Below are 15,468 nucleotides of genomic sequence, written 5' to 3'. Positions count from 1 at the left end.
TGATGTAACTAAAAATTAATACTTATTTTGTTATTAGACTTTATTTAAGCTCATTGGCAAGAATATTTGAAGAACTTCTGCATTCATAAGTGTTTCTAGGTATTGCATTTGAGAAGCTTAATATAAAAATGCCAGCCTATTGGCAGAAGCTATTCAGAGGTCTGTACATTTTTGCAGTTTTGATCTCAGCAATGTTCCTAAGTAAGAAAAGACTGCATCTTTGTCAAAGCAAAAATAGGAAAATTTGTCCTTGTAGCTTCATAAGGAGGAATGTTTCTCTTTTCCTTTGTATTAAAGACTGTAGATTTGCTGTACTATAATTAAATTGAGTGAAAATAACTTTCCAGGACAAAACAGTGTGAAATTGAAATGTCAAAATGAAAATTTTATTGCCTATAACAATCTACAATTTCATATAAAACTGCCAAACAGTTGAGGTGAGCTTCAATTTCCTGGCAAGTGGGGCTTTTCTGGAGCATCTGATGTCCAGTGTTCAGTTCTTAGAACACCCAAGTGAGTTTTTTTGGCTGTGCAGACTGTAGGACTGTGAAAGAAACAGCAAAGAGTAATGGAATGAAGAATCCCTAATACTGTTAGGGAGCACCACTAAGCACAGCAGTTCTTGGAATCATAAAAGTTGATGCCAGAGGGTGGCTTGAGTTTTAGGGAATGCCATAAAAGGTCTATGACAAGCCATTTCTTGGCATCAGCTTTATAAACTGTAGCTGTTGACAGCAGGAAAGCCTGAGTTAATAGACCACTTTTGTTGGGTTTTTTTTTGTTTGAAATGAATGTTGAGAATGAAAAACATGAGGCAGATTTAAAACAATTTTACTTCAGAAGTGGTTAAAGCAAGTTAATTGCTTGGCAGTTTGATTGTTACTCGGTGTAAGTACTCCCAGCTTTGTGTGAAATGCTTGGTTAGGGCACACTGGCATTTATGCTTTAAAGTGACTTTGGTCATCAAACCTTGTCAGCATGGAAAGTGTAATAGAGAGCAAAGTAAAACTGCTCTGTGTGAACTGAAGGATCAGGAGGAGCTCTGGGGCTGTGCTCAGTCAGTGTGAAAGATTCCAGGTAAGAAATTTGGAACAAAAGTTAGGTAACTGCTGAGAAAGGTTTATTCTGCACCTTTACTTTCTTTAATTTGATTTCTCTTACTTTAAAATAAGCTGGAATTTTGCTAGATCTACAGGAATCCCCAAATCATGGTGCCTGGATTCTCATGAGCTGTGATTGACTTTTAATGGAGTAACTGAATTAAAGGACACTCTTCCTGGCATTCTTAAATGGGTAGGCTCCAGTTTTACCTAAAGAGTCTCATGTGTGGTAGAAGGAGGTCAAAGTTTTTGGTGGGACAGAGATTTCACTGGTTCATTAAGCCATGTTCCTGTGATTTTTTTTTTTTTCTTTCCCCCCCATTATAGTACAGCAAATTTAATCTCCAAAGTGGAAAATATGAATGTCTAACTGATTTTGTTATAGAGCTGGAGGCAAGTTGAGGTGTGTTTTCAGTGACTGGACTTAGTGTACACTGATCATTCCTTCAGGAAATTTATTTCAAAAAATCTTACCAGCCTTAGACTAAGGCATTTTTCCTTGGAACAGCTTGACCTTTGAGAGTAATCTTGATGTTTTATTGATTTTCATCTACTCAATTTCTTCTGTTTACACTAAATAGCAATACGCAATTCAAGACCAATATTAATGTTTTTGTGAGTGATTTTTGAACCACATAGCTCTAAATGAGACATCTCTAACAAAGCTGATTTTTAAAGTTTAATTAAGTTTTAAAACTTAATTCAGCTTTGTGGTTTTTCTGACTGATTCTCCTAATGTTACTGTTCTATTTACCTACTTGAAATAATCACACATGTTAAACAGTTTGTTTTTTTTAAATCACTAGACATTAGTTTTACATTATTTTACGGTTTGTTAACATGCTTATATGTTGAACTATCAGAATGTTTAAGCTTTTCCTTTCAAGCTGTAACATAGGTATGAAGAAAAGAGATTTAAAATGTGCCATCTAGACTGGTGGTTTGAAGCTGACTGTTGGCTTCCTAGGTAACAACTGGATCTTTTCTGACAAGTTAGTTTTATTTTATTTCTCTGAAAAAAAAAGAATATTTGCAGTATTGTTAATGTGTCATCTCGAAATAACAGAACTCTAAGAAGTTTTTCTTTGCAATTACCCCTATTTTGCTTCTGATTTGCTCCAGCCTTCAAACTTTCAGCTGTCTCAATTCCACAAAGCTTACTGGAACAGCAGTCCTGACAGTTGCAGCTCTGTAGGTATGGAACAACATGTGGTTGCTTTGTTTCCCAGGGCTATTTGAGTTCTGCCCAGAATGACCTTAGTGTGTCAAAGGATCTTGTCATTTACGGGCAGATCTCGTTGCTGCAGTGCTGTTTGCAGAGCTGCTGGCTTTCTGCAGAACAGTAGGAAATTCTTTCAGAACAGAACATCTATTAGGCAAGACTCAAAATTCATAATCCATAGAAAACAATATTAACTTCCTGTTCCTTCCCAATTTAGTCTAGTAAACATTGTAACTTCAAGGAAAATTACAATGGCTAAGGGACGATCAATCTTTATAAATCAAATCCCCTTGTTCATGGTTGAAGGGTACTTTAGGTAATGCTCATACAGCCAGTGGGTGTTTCCTTGTACTCCCTTGTTATCTTCAGCATTGTAAGTGCTTAGAGGAGGAGGAATCAACATTTTCCTCAGATAAAAGCAGGATCAGTGGGGGAAAGGAATTTAATTTCTGAGATTCCATACAGATACTACAAACAATGGCAAATAAACAAGTAGCTCATGGTGTTTCTTTCATCAGAGTGTGCAGGTGCCCAAACAGAAAGATTTGTTTACTAAATGGAAAACGGCAGAATTTGTAAAGAAAAGGTTTTTCTGTTCAGCTTTTTGGAGTTTATCATAAAGAGCAATATAGAATTCTTTAGCTGTAAAGCAAACCACAAAAAAAACAAAGATTCTTTAAAATCACTGTTTGGTTGTAGCAGTGGAAAACCCCATAAAATTATGTTTAAGCTGTGGAGATAAACATTTTGGGCACGAACTCGGTGGAATAACTGGGCATGCTACTTCGATATGATCTCTAATGCTGCTTGTAATCAGGTAACTGGGGTAGTAATTTGAATGTTTAATGAATGCAAACCAGACATTGGTGCAAACTGATCCAGCAGATACTGTATAGCTATCATCAGACAGTGTATTTATTTGTTTGACAACCCACTAATTCATCCCAAAGTTGTGGATGATTTGCAAACAAACTCGGTAATCCTTTATTGTTCCCTTAATTTATTTTTCTAATTAATGGGAAGCTTATCTTGTAACCATCAAAATAACTTGGTTTATATTTTCCCATCCTAAAAAAATGCCGTGAAGTTAACAACTTAGTGTGATGTTTCAAGATGTTCTTCTGATTACCAGGCTACCAATATTAACTGTGTTTTATATACATTAAAAGTATATATTGGAAACTGTTTGCATTGCAATTCCACTGTCCACTCTTCCTGCACTTGTTTGGTTTTGCTGTATGTACTTAATCCTCTGCTGTAAGCATTAGCATTACCTGAGGTTGTTAATTTTTGTTTGAGGAATATGTAAAAAGCTCAATTGTTAAAAAAAAAGGAAATAAATTCCAAAAAGTTAATTTTATTTAGCATAACTTCCTAAAATAAGACACTTGTCTCACACTGGGGGTTTTTTGGACCAGTTTTAAAGCATCTTTAACGCGCAAATAGAGTTTTGTCCGTGTTATGAAGAGAAGATGACATAATCTTTCATCTTCCCCCATCCTTCCATCTCCCCCTGTGCCTTGATGGAAAAATACATCAGCAGAAAGCAGTTTCCCAGTGATAAAGTGGGGGTGGGAGCTATTTCTCAAAATGGCCAAGTTAAATGTCAGGATGGATATTATTGTGCTGGGTTTTGTCTATAATTAAAATGTTGGGCCAGTTTCTCTTAGCTTTGGGCTACCTTTCAGTTGAATGTTTATTCTTGGGTTATTTGTTTGGGGTTTTTTTATTTGATCAAAGAGAGAAGTTTGCCAGCCCGTTGGCTCTTAGTGCCTCTCTGTATGGTGGCCTTCTGGTAGTTACACGAAGCAATTACAAAGCTCTAAATCCATGTGGCAATTACGATTTACTGTGTGATATCTTGGTTGGTTTATCTGCTTTCTTATCTATGCAATATTTCTCAAATTAGGAAAATTTAAAAAAACCCAGCCAACCACAAAACAACAAACTTTGAGGGCAGCTGGTTATGGGACTCTGAAGCATTTGTTTCCTGCTAACACTTCCTCATCAGAATATTGATAGAGTTGCTCTAAATTATTTTATTAAATTAAACATGCATTTATTTATTTTAAAAAGGGGGTGAATTGAATTGTGACACCCATGTAGTGTTTATAGAGAATAGCAGGCCTTCTGTAAACAGACATGTCTAAGAAGGTACAGAATCATGTCTGAAATATGGATATGCATAGATTAGGCTGAATAATTTTACATTCCTTTGAAAATTATTTTTGTAATGGTACGAATAGATTTCCCAGGAAAGAGTATTCACAGCTGGGAAAACAGTTGCTACTTTGAAGATGGTTTTCCCAGGCGAAAGGCTCACGTCCCCAACTGTGTTTGGTATAAACAATATGTGGTGTATTTCTTACTTGTGTTTAAAGGAATTGTGCATTCTTCATTACATATTAGCCAACAAGATTTTCATGCTAATTCTGGGTATTTGCCTTAATCTGTATCCATTCAAAGTTAATTCCCTACTTTTATTAATAAAGCTAGGGTATTAAATTGATGGGGAATTTGGGGTGGAACATAACTGTCCCTTCTTTGCTGTTAAGAGGGGAAATTCTTCCATCTCTTCTCGGAGCACGTACTTGTTGTTTCCTCTGAACCCTCATTCTCTGCTTGATGGTGAGACCTTCCTTGATGGCTCTTGTTGGATTTCCAGTATAAATCCTTGCTTTCCTGCCTTAACTGCAAATATCTTAATAAAATTGAGATTCAGGACAGGATTCCCACTTGTGGGTTGAATTTATTGAGCGTTCAGTTGTTGAAGGAGCAGAGACAAGATTTGCTTGTCTGTGTCAGCCAGCTCCAGTCCTACGAGAACACTGTTTTCTGCCCTTTTTCAATGATAATTTTATTCTGGTTCTGTATTGATGACTTCTAACTCCTCACAGAGAGAGGCATCGTCAATGAAAATTGCTGGAAAAGGCACAAATTGTTGTATATAGAAAAGTTGGCTCAAAACCTCAAAATATGTGTAACTTCAGTTAAAAAGAAGTCCTATTAACATGTTTGAATTTGCAAAATGCATTCACTTGGCAAGAAATTAACTTGTAAGCTTGACAGGATGTTTGCTGCATTCTGATACAGGATAAGGAGCTGAGAAATGGGCATTCAAAGGCAATTATTCTTGACAGGGCTTGAAACTTGGAAGTGTGTGTAGCATAATGTATTAATGCAGTCCTGATTCTTGTGGATTTGTTACTTCCTCTCTATTGCTCTTACTGCTGTTGTGTTAATGCTAATTACAAAAAACCTAAAATGGCACAGATTTGGATATTTAAGTAATGCTTATTCTAGAAAGCAGCCTTGTCCTTGATGAAATGCTGCTGCTTGTTTAAGCAATGTGGGAGTCTGGTATAATGATGTTTATAAAATACTACTTTTTGTGTGTTGATGAAATAGATTCAAAAATTAAAAAAAACCCCAATGTTTGGCACAGATAAATGGGGGGGTGATGGCTGCTTCTGTAGTATGAATGAGAAATGAGAAGTTTCCTCATTGGAAATGCCTTTCGTGTTTAGATGCAATATTGTGAACCACATGAATGATCAGTGTATATTTATGTATGTTAATAAATTACAGCATAGATAAAACAGCTCTTGGGTATTAGATCAAAGCCACACAGATTAATAAATACTTGGAAAGTGCTTGTCTGTTGCATCCAACAAGTAATTAGAACAGAAAATTAATCTTTTGACTTTTAGAACCTGCCTGAAATATCGAGGGTACAAGCATGAAGGTATTTGACAGTGGAACCAGACTCTCTCTTTGAATGCATTTACCTATTTCTAATTGAATCCCACAGGAGTTCTGTGGGACATCAAACGGAAGATCATCAACCAGTGTTGTATTAAATTTCTCAGCATTATCTTAATAATTTGCATCTGTAAACCAGGCTATTGCAAACAGCATATACATAAGGGCAGACAGCTCTTCCTACCATCTCAGAGTTTGAAAGATGTCAAAGCTGCTCAGAGAATGTACTGAGGGCTTAGAGCTGGATTGCTTAAAAAGGAGCAGAGTGGTTATGTAAAGAGAAGAGAAAATCTAAAGTATCTATGGAAAAGACATGCTTTTAGTAACTGTCATTCCATCCTACCTTCACACTGTGGACTGAATCCTAAAGGGGAGTTATTCATCCTTCCCCACTCGTAAAATAACTAATTGGTTACAGAACTGTTGTACTGAACTGTAATACTGAGGTCATTAAAATTGGTCATGGGCTTTTTGTGAATTTAGGAGCCTTCATGCACCTCACTGGCTGATTCTTTTTTCAAATTACCTTTGGAATAGACCAGCTCTTCCTATTTTATTACAAAAATCCCATCTTTTGTGGCTTTAAAGCCTGTATGCCAAAGACATCTTCTAATAAACTTGTAAAGTTTTTTTTTGTTTTTTTTTAAATTGTAAAATTTACCATCCTTTGCTTAATCTATGGTTGTCTTTACATTTGTCCAGATTAAGTCATGATCTAGTTTGAGTTTAGAATAGGAGCAGCCAGTGTCCTGATCTGAAGGTTTTGGAATAAAATCTCTGGCCAAGACCCAAAAAGTCTCACTCAGAGAGGGTGGGGAAGGGCACAGGTCAGCAGGGGATGGGGCAGATTTCCTCACAGAAATCTGTGTCCTCACAGAGCCCAGCATTCTGGCACTGTCACCTATCATGAGGCAGCTTTAATAAGCATAAGAAAATAACTTGTCATGATTCTCACTGTTCTAGAGAATGAGCTTGTAATATCAGAAGCAATTATTCTGACTTTATGTCTTTGGAAGCCAGGAAAGTTTATAAATTGAGTTTCCCCACACATCACTGTCTGTATCTTCTTCCCACCTTGATACTCACTTGTCAGGTGGATATTTGGAATATCATCAGTTGTTTAAGTGAGCTGTTTCCTTGGTTTCTTTCTCAGTTTGCTGGGTGTACTTCACTCTAGAGCACAAGAGTTAAAAGGTTTCTGTAGTCAGGTACAGGCTATTTCTCTTTTGTCGTTCAGAATGGAGAGAGAATGAAAAGAAGAAAATCTTATTTGCCATTATATTACTGTTTCTATTGAGGGAATGCCTGGGAAAGGAAATATTTCTGCTGCTGAGGCAGAAAACAAATCTATCTCCAGCACTATTAGGCAATTCTGCCACTGAGCTCCTTCTGTAAAAATCGCCTTAACTCCAATTCTAAGGATAATTTAACAATATCCTAATAATTTTCCCGTTTCTCTACTATGTCTTTTTTTCTCCCCACAGTTTTTTTTAAAGTCCTTCCAGAAACCACATTCAATGCAATTTGAAAAGGTCTTAAATCTTTTCAGTGCTTTTGCTTGCAGTTCAAGTGAACTGGGACTTGTAAGCAAAGCTGCTGCTTTGGAAAGGCTTACTCTGCTGCACTAAATAATTATTTTGAAAAGGTAGGGTTTTACTTTTTGCTAGTGAACAGCTCAGTAGTTTAATGTAGAACTTTAAAATGTCTGTATATACCTGTAGCAGACTGCTTGAACAATGTGAGAAAACAGGTTGGAAACTTGAAAATGGTTTTTACCATGGGGGTTGAACAGTTTCAAAAGCCATTCTAAACACTCAGGTGACTTTGTGAGACTCAGACAATCATCTTTATGTTTTGTAGTGGCATTTAGTGCACTTATGTAAAATAAATGAAGTAGCATGTAAGAAAGGGAGTTGAGTCTCTGCAGTCCTGAGAGGGCATTGCTCCTGTGTTGGCACCTTGGGTGGCTCAATATGCAGCTGTTAATTCTCAGCTCCTGCCTGTGTTGTGCCATGGGATGGAATGGAAGTCTAAAAGGAAGCCCAAACCCAAGGGTTAAAAGTTTGTTGTATTAAAAGTCACTGTGGAATAAATAGTTTGGACCATACTGTGAAAGAAAGGACACTTAAGTTATAAATATGAATGGAGCATGTTCAGATTTTCATATCTGGTGTTTCTCTTTAAAACACAGCACAGGGCATGTACCACAACCTCCCTGACAGCAGAGCTTAAGGGTACAAGGGAAAGGTGTTGTGTGTGCATGTCTTAAAAGTGACTTGTTCCCCATCACATGTTGTTCCAGTTTTACCATAAAAAAGGACAAATAAAGAATTAATATGGCCCAGTTCTCTTCTGTGACGAAAACTTTAAATGTTTGTCTGATGGTCTGAATGGGGAAGGTAAGATTTAGAGTGAAAGGGAAGGACAGATACTGTCCCTTAAATTAAAATCAAGCCCTTACCTTCGTCGTTTTCATTAAAAATCAAATTAATTCATTGGTTCACCTTCATGAGTAGCTATTAAAATTCAAACCTGCTTCTTCATACACTCACTTGTTTTTAGTTATGCAGAAACAAGTTCCAATGGAATTAATGATAATCAGGGTTGAACTTGACATGCTTTTACTTAGGGTAAACCACTCTTTAACACATTTTTTATGTGACAATCCTAACCATTTAAAATTGTCCAGACAACCTTTTCCCTTTTGCAGTCTTAATAAACAGCTGAGAGAATACAGCAAAATCCTTACACGGGAAAAAATTCAGTTATACTCTAACACAACTTGATGGCTGGAAAAAAGATTAGAGTATGCACTGTAGAGGCAGTGAATTTTGTTTGAAACACAGATACTTAGTCTGAAATTTTACAAGCATTTTCTTGTAAAGCTTTGTGCTCAATTTTTTTCAAGCATTTGAAGGGAGAGGTGACTTTTCTTGCATCTTGCCCATGTTATGTCAAAGCCTTGCACAGAATCTGGGATCGCCTGACTCATTGATTCAAATTCTCTGTCACATGCTCTCCCATCCTGTAATGCTCTTCATAAATGAATCGAGCTTTATCTTTAGGCTGACCAACTTTGCATTTTCGAGAGGTGGTTGCTGTGTCTGCACAGTCTGTATTTTGTGTATCTCTTAAAACTGTCAAAAGAATGCAAAGTTAAGCATTTCTTTAACATGTTAAAGAGGTCTCTCGTAACTCTTTTTCTCATACCTTTTTACACAGCTGAGGGAAGCCTGTTGCCTTCAGTTGCTTCAGGTCCAGATTGGTGCTAGTTTTGTGCTGTTTGCATTTCTTTTGTTTCTAGATATTCAGTTATACTCTGTGCATTCAAGGCATTCTGGTGCCAAGGTAGTATTTTCAAAAGCAGTTAATGGTTTCAGGGTTTTTTTGATGATTCCCTCTCTCTCTTCTGTGAGCTTTTCCTAATACTAGACTTCTTATGTGTGGGAAATTGATATAGACTATTATAGGAAAGATTGCAGGCAACTGTGGTAAACAGGTTTTTAATTCTCATAGTTGTCATCAGTCCAGTGTTACGGTATATGAAATCTTTTCCTTCAACTCAGTAATTAAACAATTCATTAGAGACCAGAGATAAAATGTGAAGGAGTTGTATCAGAATCCTTGCTCCCATTCCTTTTTTCCTCTACACTCTAGAAAAGGTTTTATTTACTGGTGATTATGTTATTTGAAATTAAAAAAAAATTATACATCAAGCTGAGTTCCTTTTTGTCCATGGATAAGCCATAGTAGTGAGTTACTGCAAGATGATGGTTTGCAGAAAGCATGTTTTGTACACAAACACATGGAAGTTGTATGACATTTCTGTAAATATTACTTTGTACAGAGTTACTGTTTAAAAAAAAAAAAAAGCTTTGGGAATAAGTGCAGTTTTTTCAGCTGGGAGACTGCTTTGTATTTAAAGTAAGAAGTATGTTTAAATTTAGTAGTTCATAAGCCTGCACCAAAATATCAGCAGTAGGGAACTCATCAGGTATTCTAGGTTTGTAATTTGGTTTTAAACATGCAATAAGTTGTTTTGGTTTGAGTAAATATTGTTTTCTTAATGCTGTAGTAATCTGTCCTAGGTTTCACTGTATATTACTGAATATGAGCACTTAGGAACAAACTACTTTGGAGGATGCATGAGCATCCTTCAAAGACTTTCTTGATGTGTGTTCTGCAGGAGCAGCAGAAAGGTTTCCACCATAGTCTTGATCAAAAATCTGATCCCTGTATTGGGAGGGGGGGAAAGGATCTTATTCCTAAAAAAAACAAAATAAGCAGCAACTATGATTGGGAAAGTGTATTCCTGTAACCCCAAATAAGTTATTTATTCACGGCAAGTGTCAGGATTGCACAAACTTAATAAATCTGTAAGCTCAAGATGTGTCTTACTCCTCAGAATTGCACTGTCAAGACAATTATCCCTTCCTTCAGTTGAGTGTTATCTTCAATAGCCATCTTTAATGGAGTGATTAATGTCTGTTGGCAGTCCAGGACCTGAGTAATTGTGGCTAATTCCAAAAAGGAAAATACTGAGGAAAAAGGGCTGCGTGTGATGCAGCACAATTGTGGGAGATGACTTGCCGAGTGTTTTTTAGCAACTCATGCTATGCATGGATCTTTCTTGAGAGGAGACCTATTTGATGTTCTGCAGGGAGGATGGGACTAAACACATTTTTTGTTAGACTGTGATTAGCAATCACTTGCAAATAATCTGCAGTTGCCTCAGACTCCACACTGCCCTTCCTGCTGGAGCTGCAGGAATATCCAGCTATCTATTTCAAATTCAGCTATCATCGTCTTGTGGCCTTTCTGTTTATAGGTCAAGTCTTTTGTGGCCAAAACTTCCACTAGGAAACTTGAGATATTTCTTGAGAAATATGAATGGAATCATCTTTTTCACTGTTTTCTTTATTGCTTTAGTAGCTTTAGTCATTGTTTTAAAGGTCTACATTTAAATATCTTTTAAAATCTGTTATTGGGCTAATTAATTAATATATGACATTTGAAAATAGGACAGAGCATCTTGCTCTGAGTTCTGGTGCTTCAGTCAATAAGCACAGAAATGAAATGAGTTTGTTCACTTGAGAGATGCAGCAAGTGATATTTTAATGATCTTGCATGCTAATCTCTAGGAACTTTATATCTTCCTCTGAACAAGTTCAGGACTAACCTGTGCTAAACATCAACCAGATGTAAAACCCAATTATTTTCTAGAAGAAAAGAAACACTATTGTTTTCCGGCAAGTGGTGCTATCATTTGTTTGCTTAGTATAATTAATCTTCAAATGATCAAAGCATCTTAAATGCTTCTTACAATCTTGAAAGGCTGGGGGTTTCTGGAGGTGGGATGGGTGTGCACCAGGTTCAGATCTGATAATCACTAATCACACTCTCCATATGTTCTTCCCTTCTAAAAATGGAGGTTTGTCACTTCATGAGCAATATCTACACAATATTTGCAATATCTTTTGAAGAAAGTGATGCTTCCTTAAAAATCACAGCATTTTGTTCTGGAATGTGAAGAGATTCTGTGCAGTGGGCACTCAAATCTGAAGTCAGGTGTGAACGTACACGATGTTGGTGCACTGGCATTTTTGACAAAAAGGCCAATTATGTTTGTTCTGAGAGAGATCATCTGGGTCAATCCTTAAAAGACAGAATGAAGCACTGCATTTTGCTTCTGTGAAGTTCTTTGAGATGAGCACTATGGTTACAAATGATTCTGGTTTTGATCAAGTACTGATGTAAACAGTAGATTACATTTAGGAGACAAAAACTCATCACTGTGTTTGATTATATTAAGATTAAAAACTTAATCATGGAAGACATGCTAGAATACAGTGACGATAGTACCATGTAGTTCCTTGTAAGCAAAGTCATTCATCTTAACATGTTTGGGTGAAAAAAAATCAGTTTTCTACATCTCCACATCAATATGTTGTAATGATTTTTCTTCACTGTTACAGCAGCTTCATTATTTCAGTGGAAGTACCTTATATACACCAGCAAAGTATCATCTCTGATAATCAGATTACATCTAGAGTCTTCCTAAGTTGATAAAATTTTCTCTTACATTGTCATTCATACATGTATAATGCAAAATAAAGCTTCTTCAGTGCTCAGCTTTTAATAATCCTGTTCGTAATTAAATATAAATCTGACTAAAACATATTCTTCTACATTAAAGTCTTGTCATAAAAACATTTTGACTATAAACCTTCAATACTCAATAGAGCGATACAATATATATATACACACACACAAATGCACTTTTTTTCTGTTAGTAGCAAGCATTTTGTTCACTATTTGCACAACTTCACAGTCATATGTTTTATACAGTGACACTATATCAGACCTCTGATTGCTCATTACTGTCAGGAATGACAGACGTTAAGGCAGCCTGACAGAAGCGATGCAGTGTTGACATTTTTGTTTTCTGTTCAATGTACAGTCGCAGTTTGTCTCTGAAGGTTTCCCCCAGAAAACTGTAAATTAAGGGGTTCAAGCAGCTATTAGAAAAAGCTGCTAGGTTCACAATGTGTCCTGTTAAAGGATAATCGTGCCTGAAGGATGGGCTGTTTGAAGAGATGGGCTCGCTTTTCCTCTGGAGAAGTTGGACGCTAATAAAGACGTTTTCAGGGAGCCAGCAGATAAAGAAAACCAGGACAACAACAAAAATCATGCGCAGAGCCTTCTGTCGCCGCAGACGGAGACTCCTGTGCTTGTGTGCTTTTATAAGGACTCGAACAATTAATGAGTAACACAGACCGATGATCACAAAGGGGATAATAAACCCCAGGGTTATCTCTAGCCACTGGATTTCTTTTACATCTGCAAAACAAAAATAGACCTCTCCGGTGTGTTGTAAGTGCACGGCTGTAAATGGGACTAGAGCTGCTGAAATGGATGCCATCCATATGAGCCCACAGCTCAGTCTAGCGTGCTGCATAGTGCGAAAGAGGTTGGACCTCATTACTTTGGCCAGGGCTAGGTATCTGTCAAAACTCATCCATGTCAGAAAGAAAATGCTGCTATACATGTTGATCTGAAGGAACAAAGACATAAAGGTACAAATGATGGTGATATCGTAATACTTCTCGTCAAGATTAAACACCTCAATGAGAGAATCGGCCACTAGAATGAGATCAGCCACTGCCAGGTTTATGAAGTAAAGGTCTGGGATTGTCATTTTTTCCCGAAAGCTAATGTTGACAACCAGTATCAGAATGTTTCCCACAAAACCAATAGGGAAAAGGAATATTGTGTAAAGGCACGATAAGAAAAGGCCAATAACATATTGTTGGTGTTCTGATTTATCAGCTAATCTAGAGGATATGCTTTCGTTACACAAATGGGATCCATTCAGGTTAAAAGTTGTGCTGTTACATATAACAGGTGATACTGAGGCAGAATAAGTTTCCATGGTTAAAATGTCTGCAGAAAAGGTATTAGTACTCACAGTTTGGTGGCAATACAAAGAAAATTAGATTTTTGGTTGGTTTCAACTGAATTCCCAGTAAGCATTTTTGATTGGAATTTAAAAAGATACAGACTTTTGTATAGGAAATTAAAATGATTTAAAAGTCAGGTTAATTAGACTTAAAACTGACTGAAATATAATACTACAAATTGTGAGTGTTTTAATTTGTTTTACAGGATATTATATACATTTTAAATGAGAGAATTTGCAGTTCCTGTATGCCTTAAGATCATATAGGAATCTTTTTACCATGGTGGTACTTGGGTCTCTAATAAAAGCTTTTCAGCAACAGTGTTTCTTCATGCAAGCTGGAAGCCAGTGGAATTTTAGCTCCATTTGTTTTCTTTTAATAATCAATGAACATCCTTGGACCTGCAATTTGCAAATGGAAAATGATTAATCTCATATTCCAGCACTGTTCCATGTGCAGTTAGCATCTGCTAACTTAACATCACAGCTGAGGTTGTAGGAAACATGTTCTATAACATAAATGCAAAGTCTCACTTAAAAGAATTTAAATTTGTTTTAGATCAAAATACATTTTGAGGGCAGGTCTGTTAAAATTGTGTATGCCTGTCAGGGGTTCAGTATTAGAGGATGAAGAAATACAGAGAAATCAAATGAGTGAATTTAACCTAATACAGAAAAAACTGTATATATATAGATATATGTTTATTCTATCAGCTTGTAAGGCTAATAAATAGCAGAGTCTTGGGCTGAGCAGGCAACAGAGACGAAAAGCACTTGGTTCCTGCTGCTTTCAGTGGGAGGGAAAGGCAAATTTTAGAAATGAAGGTAATACAAGCAGCATATTGATTTACACCAACATTATTATACTCTTTTTTTTTTTTCCCCCGTTGTGATTTATTATGTTTCACTGACTTCCGGGTAGTAATGGAAAATACCAGTTATCTGATTTGTTTACTTCTAAATGTTGAATGTTTTGCACTTGAAGCATTGCTAGAAGTTTATTTAAAAAAAGAAAGAACCAAACAAAAGACACCCCAAACAAATAAAACAGCAAGAAAATTATAAACCAGTCTATTTTGTGTTAAGCTTTAAATATTTAGAATTGCTTTAATCTGCATCATACTATCAAACCACTGATTTTTGTTTATATGAAAATATGTTTTTTAAATTGTTTGCTGATAAAATTCATGCACATTTCCACATTTTAATGACTTAAATCCTGCCAGTGTGCAATCCTGGGGATGAAAGAGCAGACCACTAGTGGAGTAGGAGTGTTAGAATAGTTTTAGTCAGAAATACAGCTCTGATTTTGCTTAAATGTATTCAAGTCATCAGAAATAGCTACAGATACCTAAATAAAGATATAGGTTCCAGAGCTGCGATTTCTCAATGAAATAGGCGTAAGTTCCCAGTAGCTGTTGCTGTGTTTTGAATAATTTTAATAGTGTAAATCTTCATGCTAAAATATCCATATGAAATTACACTTACTAGAAGGTTCAGTTCTTTCAGGAAGCTATGGAAGTCAGACATAAACTACTGTCTTTATGTAACAGCCTTTTATTTGTAAATAAGGCAGTAAAACAGATTTAAATACAGTAAAAGATAAGTTAACAGCCTGAGCAATTGATTTTAAAAGGTCTGTCCGTGGTCAGATTTTAATTACATCTGAATGGCCGCCGAAAGCCAAGCAATTAAAAGCATTACAGGTAACTATGTACTGTGAAACACTTTATTTTACCTTAATTCCATTTCTCCCGAGCTGATTTTGCTCCAGACAGCAGCAGGCTGCTCCTTGCTGGGTACACACGTAATGGATGTGCCAACTTCCACTGTCCTCTCGGTAAAAACTTGCATTTAGGTGTGCAGAGCTGCACTGGATGCCACCTGTTGATGATTCAGCAGTAAAAACAAAAATCACGTAAAAA

General features: G+C 36.4%; 2 protein-coding genes across 2 annotated transcripts in view; one reads left to right on the top strand and one right to left on the bottom strand.

Moving 5' to 3' along the window:
- Positions 1–15,468, top strand: part of CHLSN (cholesin) — a 120,655-nt gene that overhangs the window by 2,166 nt on the left and 103,021 nt on the right. The gene's annotated exons all lie outside the window — the stretch shown is intronic.
- Positions 12,351–13,608, bottom strand: GPER1 (G protein-coupled estrogen receptor 1). The gene has a single exon (XM_086853841.1). It carries the CDS (start codon positions 13,514–13,516, stop codon positions 12,443–12,445), a length of 1,074 nt encoding a protein of 357 aa, XP_086709967.1. The 5' UTR covers positions 13,517–13,608; the 3' UTR covers positions 12,351–12,442.

This window comes from Cyanistes caeruleus, chromosome 17, assembly GCF_971803275.1.
Source record: "Cyanistes caeruleus chromosome 17, bCyaCae1.hap1.1, whole genome shotgun sequence".
Lineage (NCBI taxonomy): Eukaryota > Metazoa > Chordata > Aves > Passeriformes > Paridae > Cyanistes > Cyanistes caeruleus.
Note: the sequence above shows the minus strand (reverse complement) of the source record. Positions and strands in the feature narration are given on the sequence as shown.

What these genes read in the sequence shown, in the direction of transcription:
- GPER1 (XM_086853841.1), bottom strand. Translation starts at nt 13,516, where the DNA reads ATGGAAACTTATTCTGCCTCAGTATCACCTGTTATATGTAACAGCACA.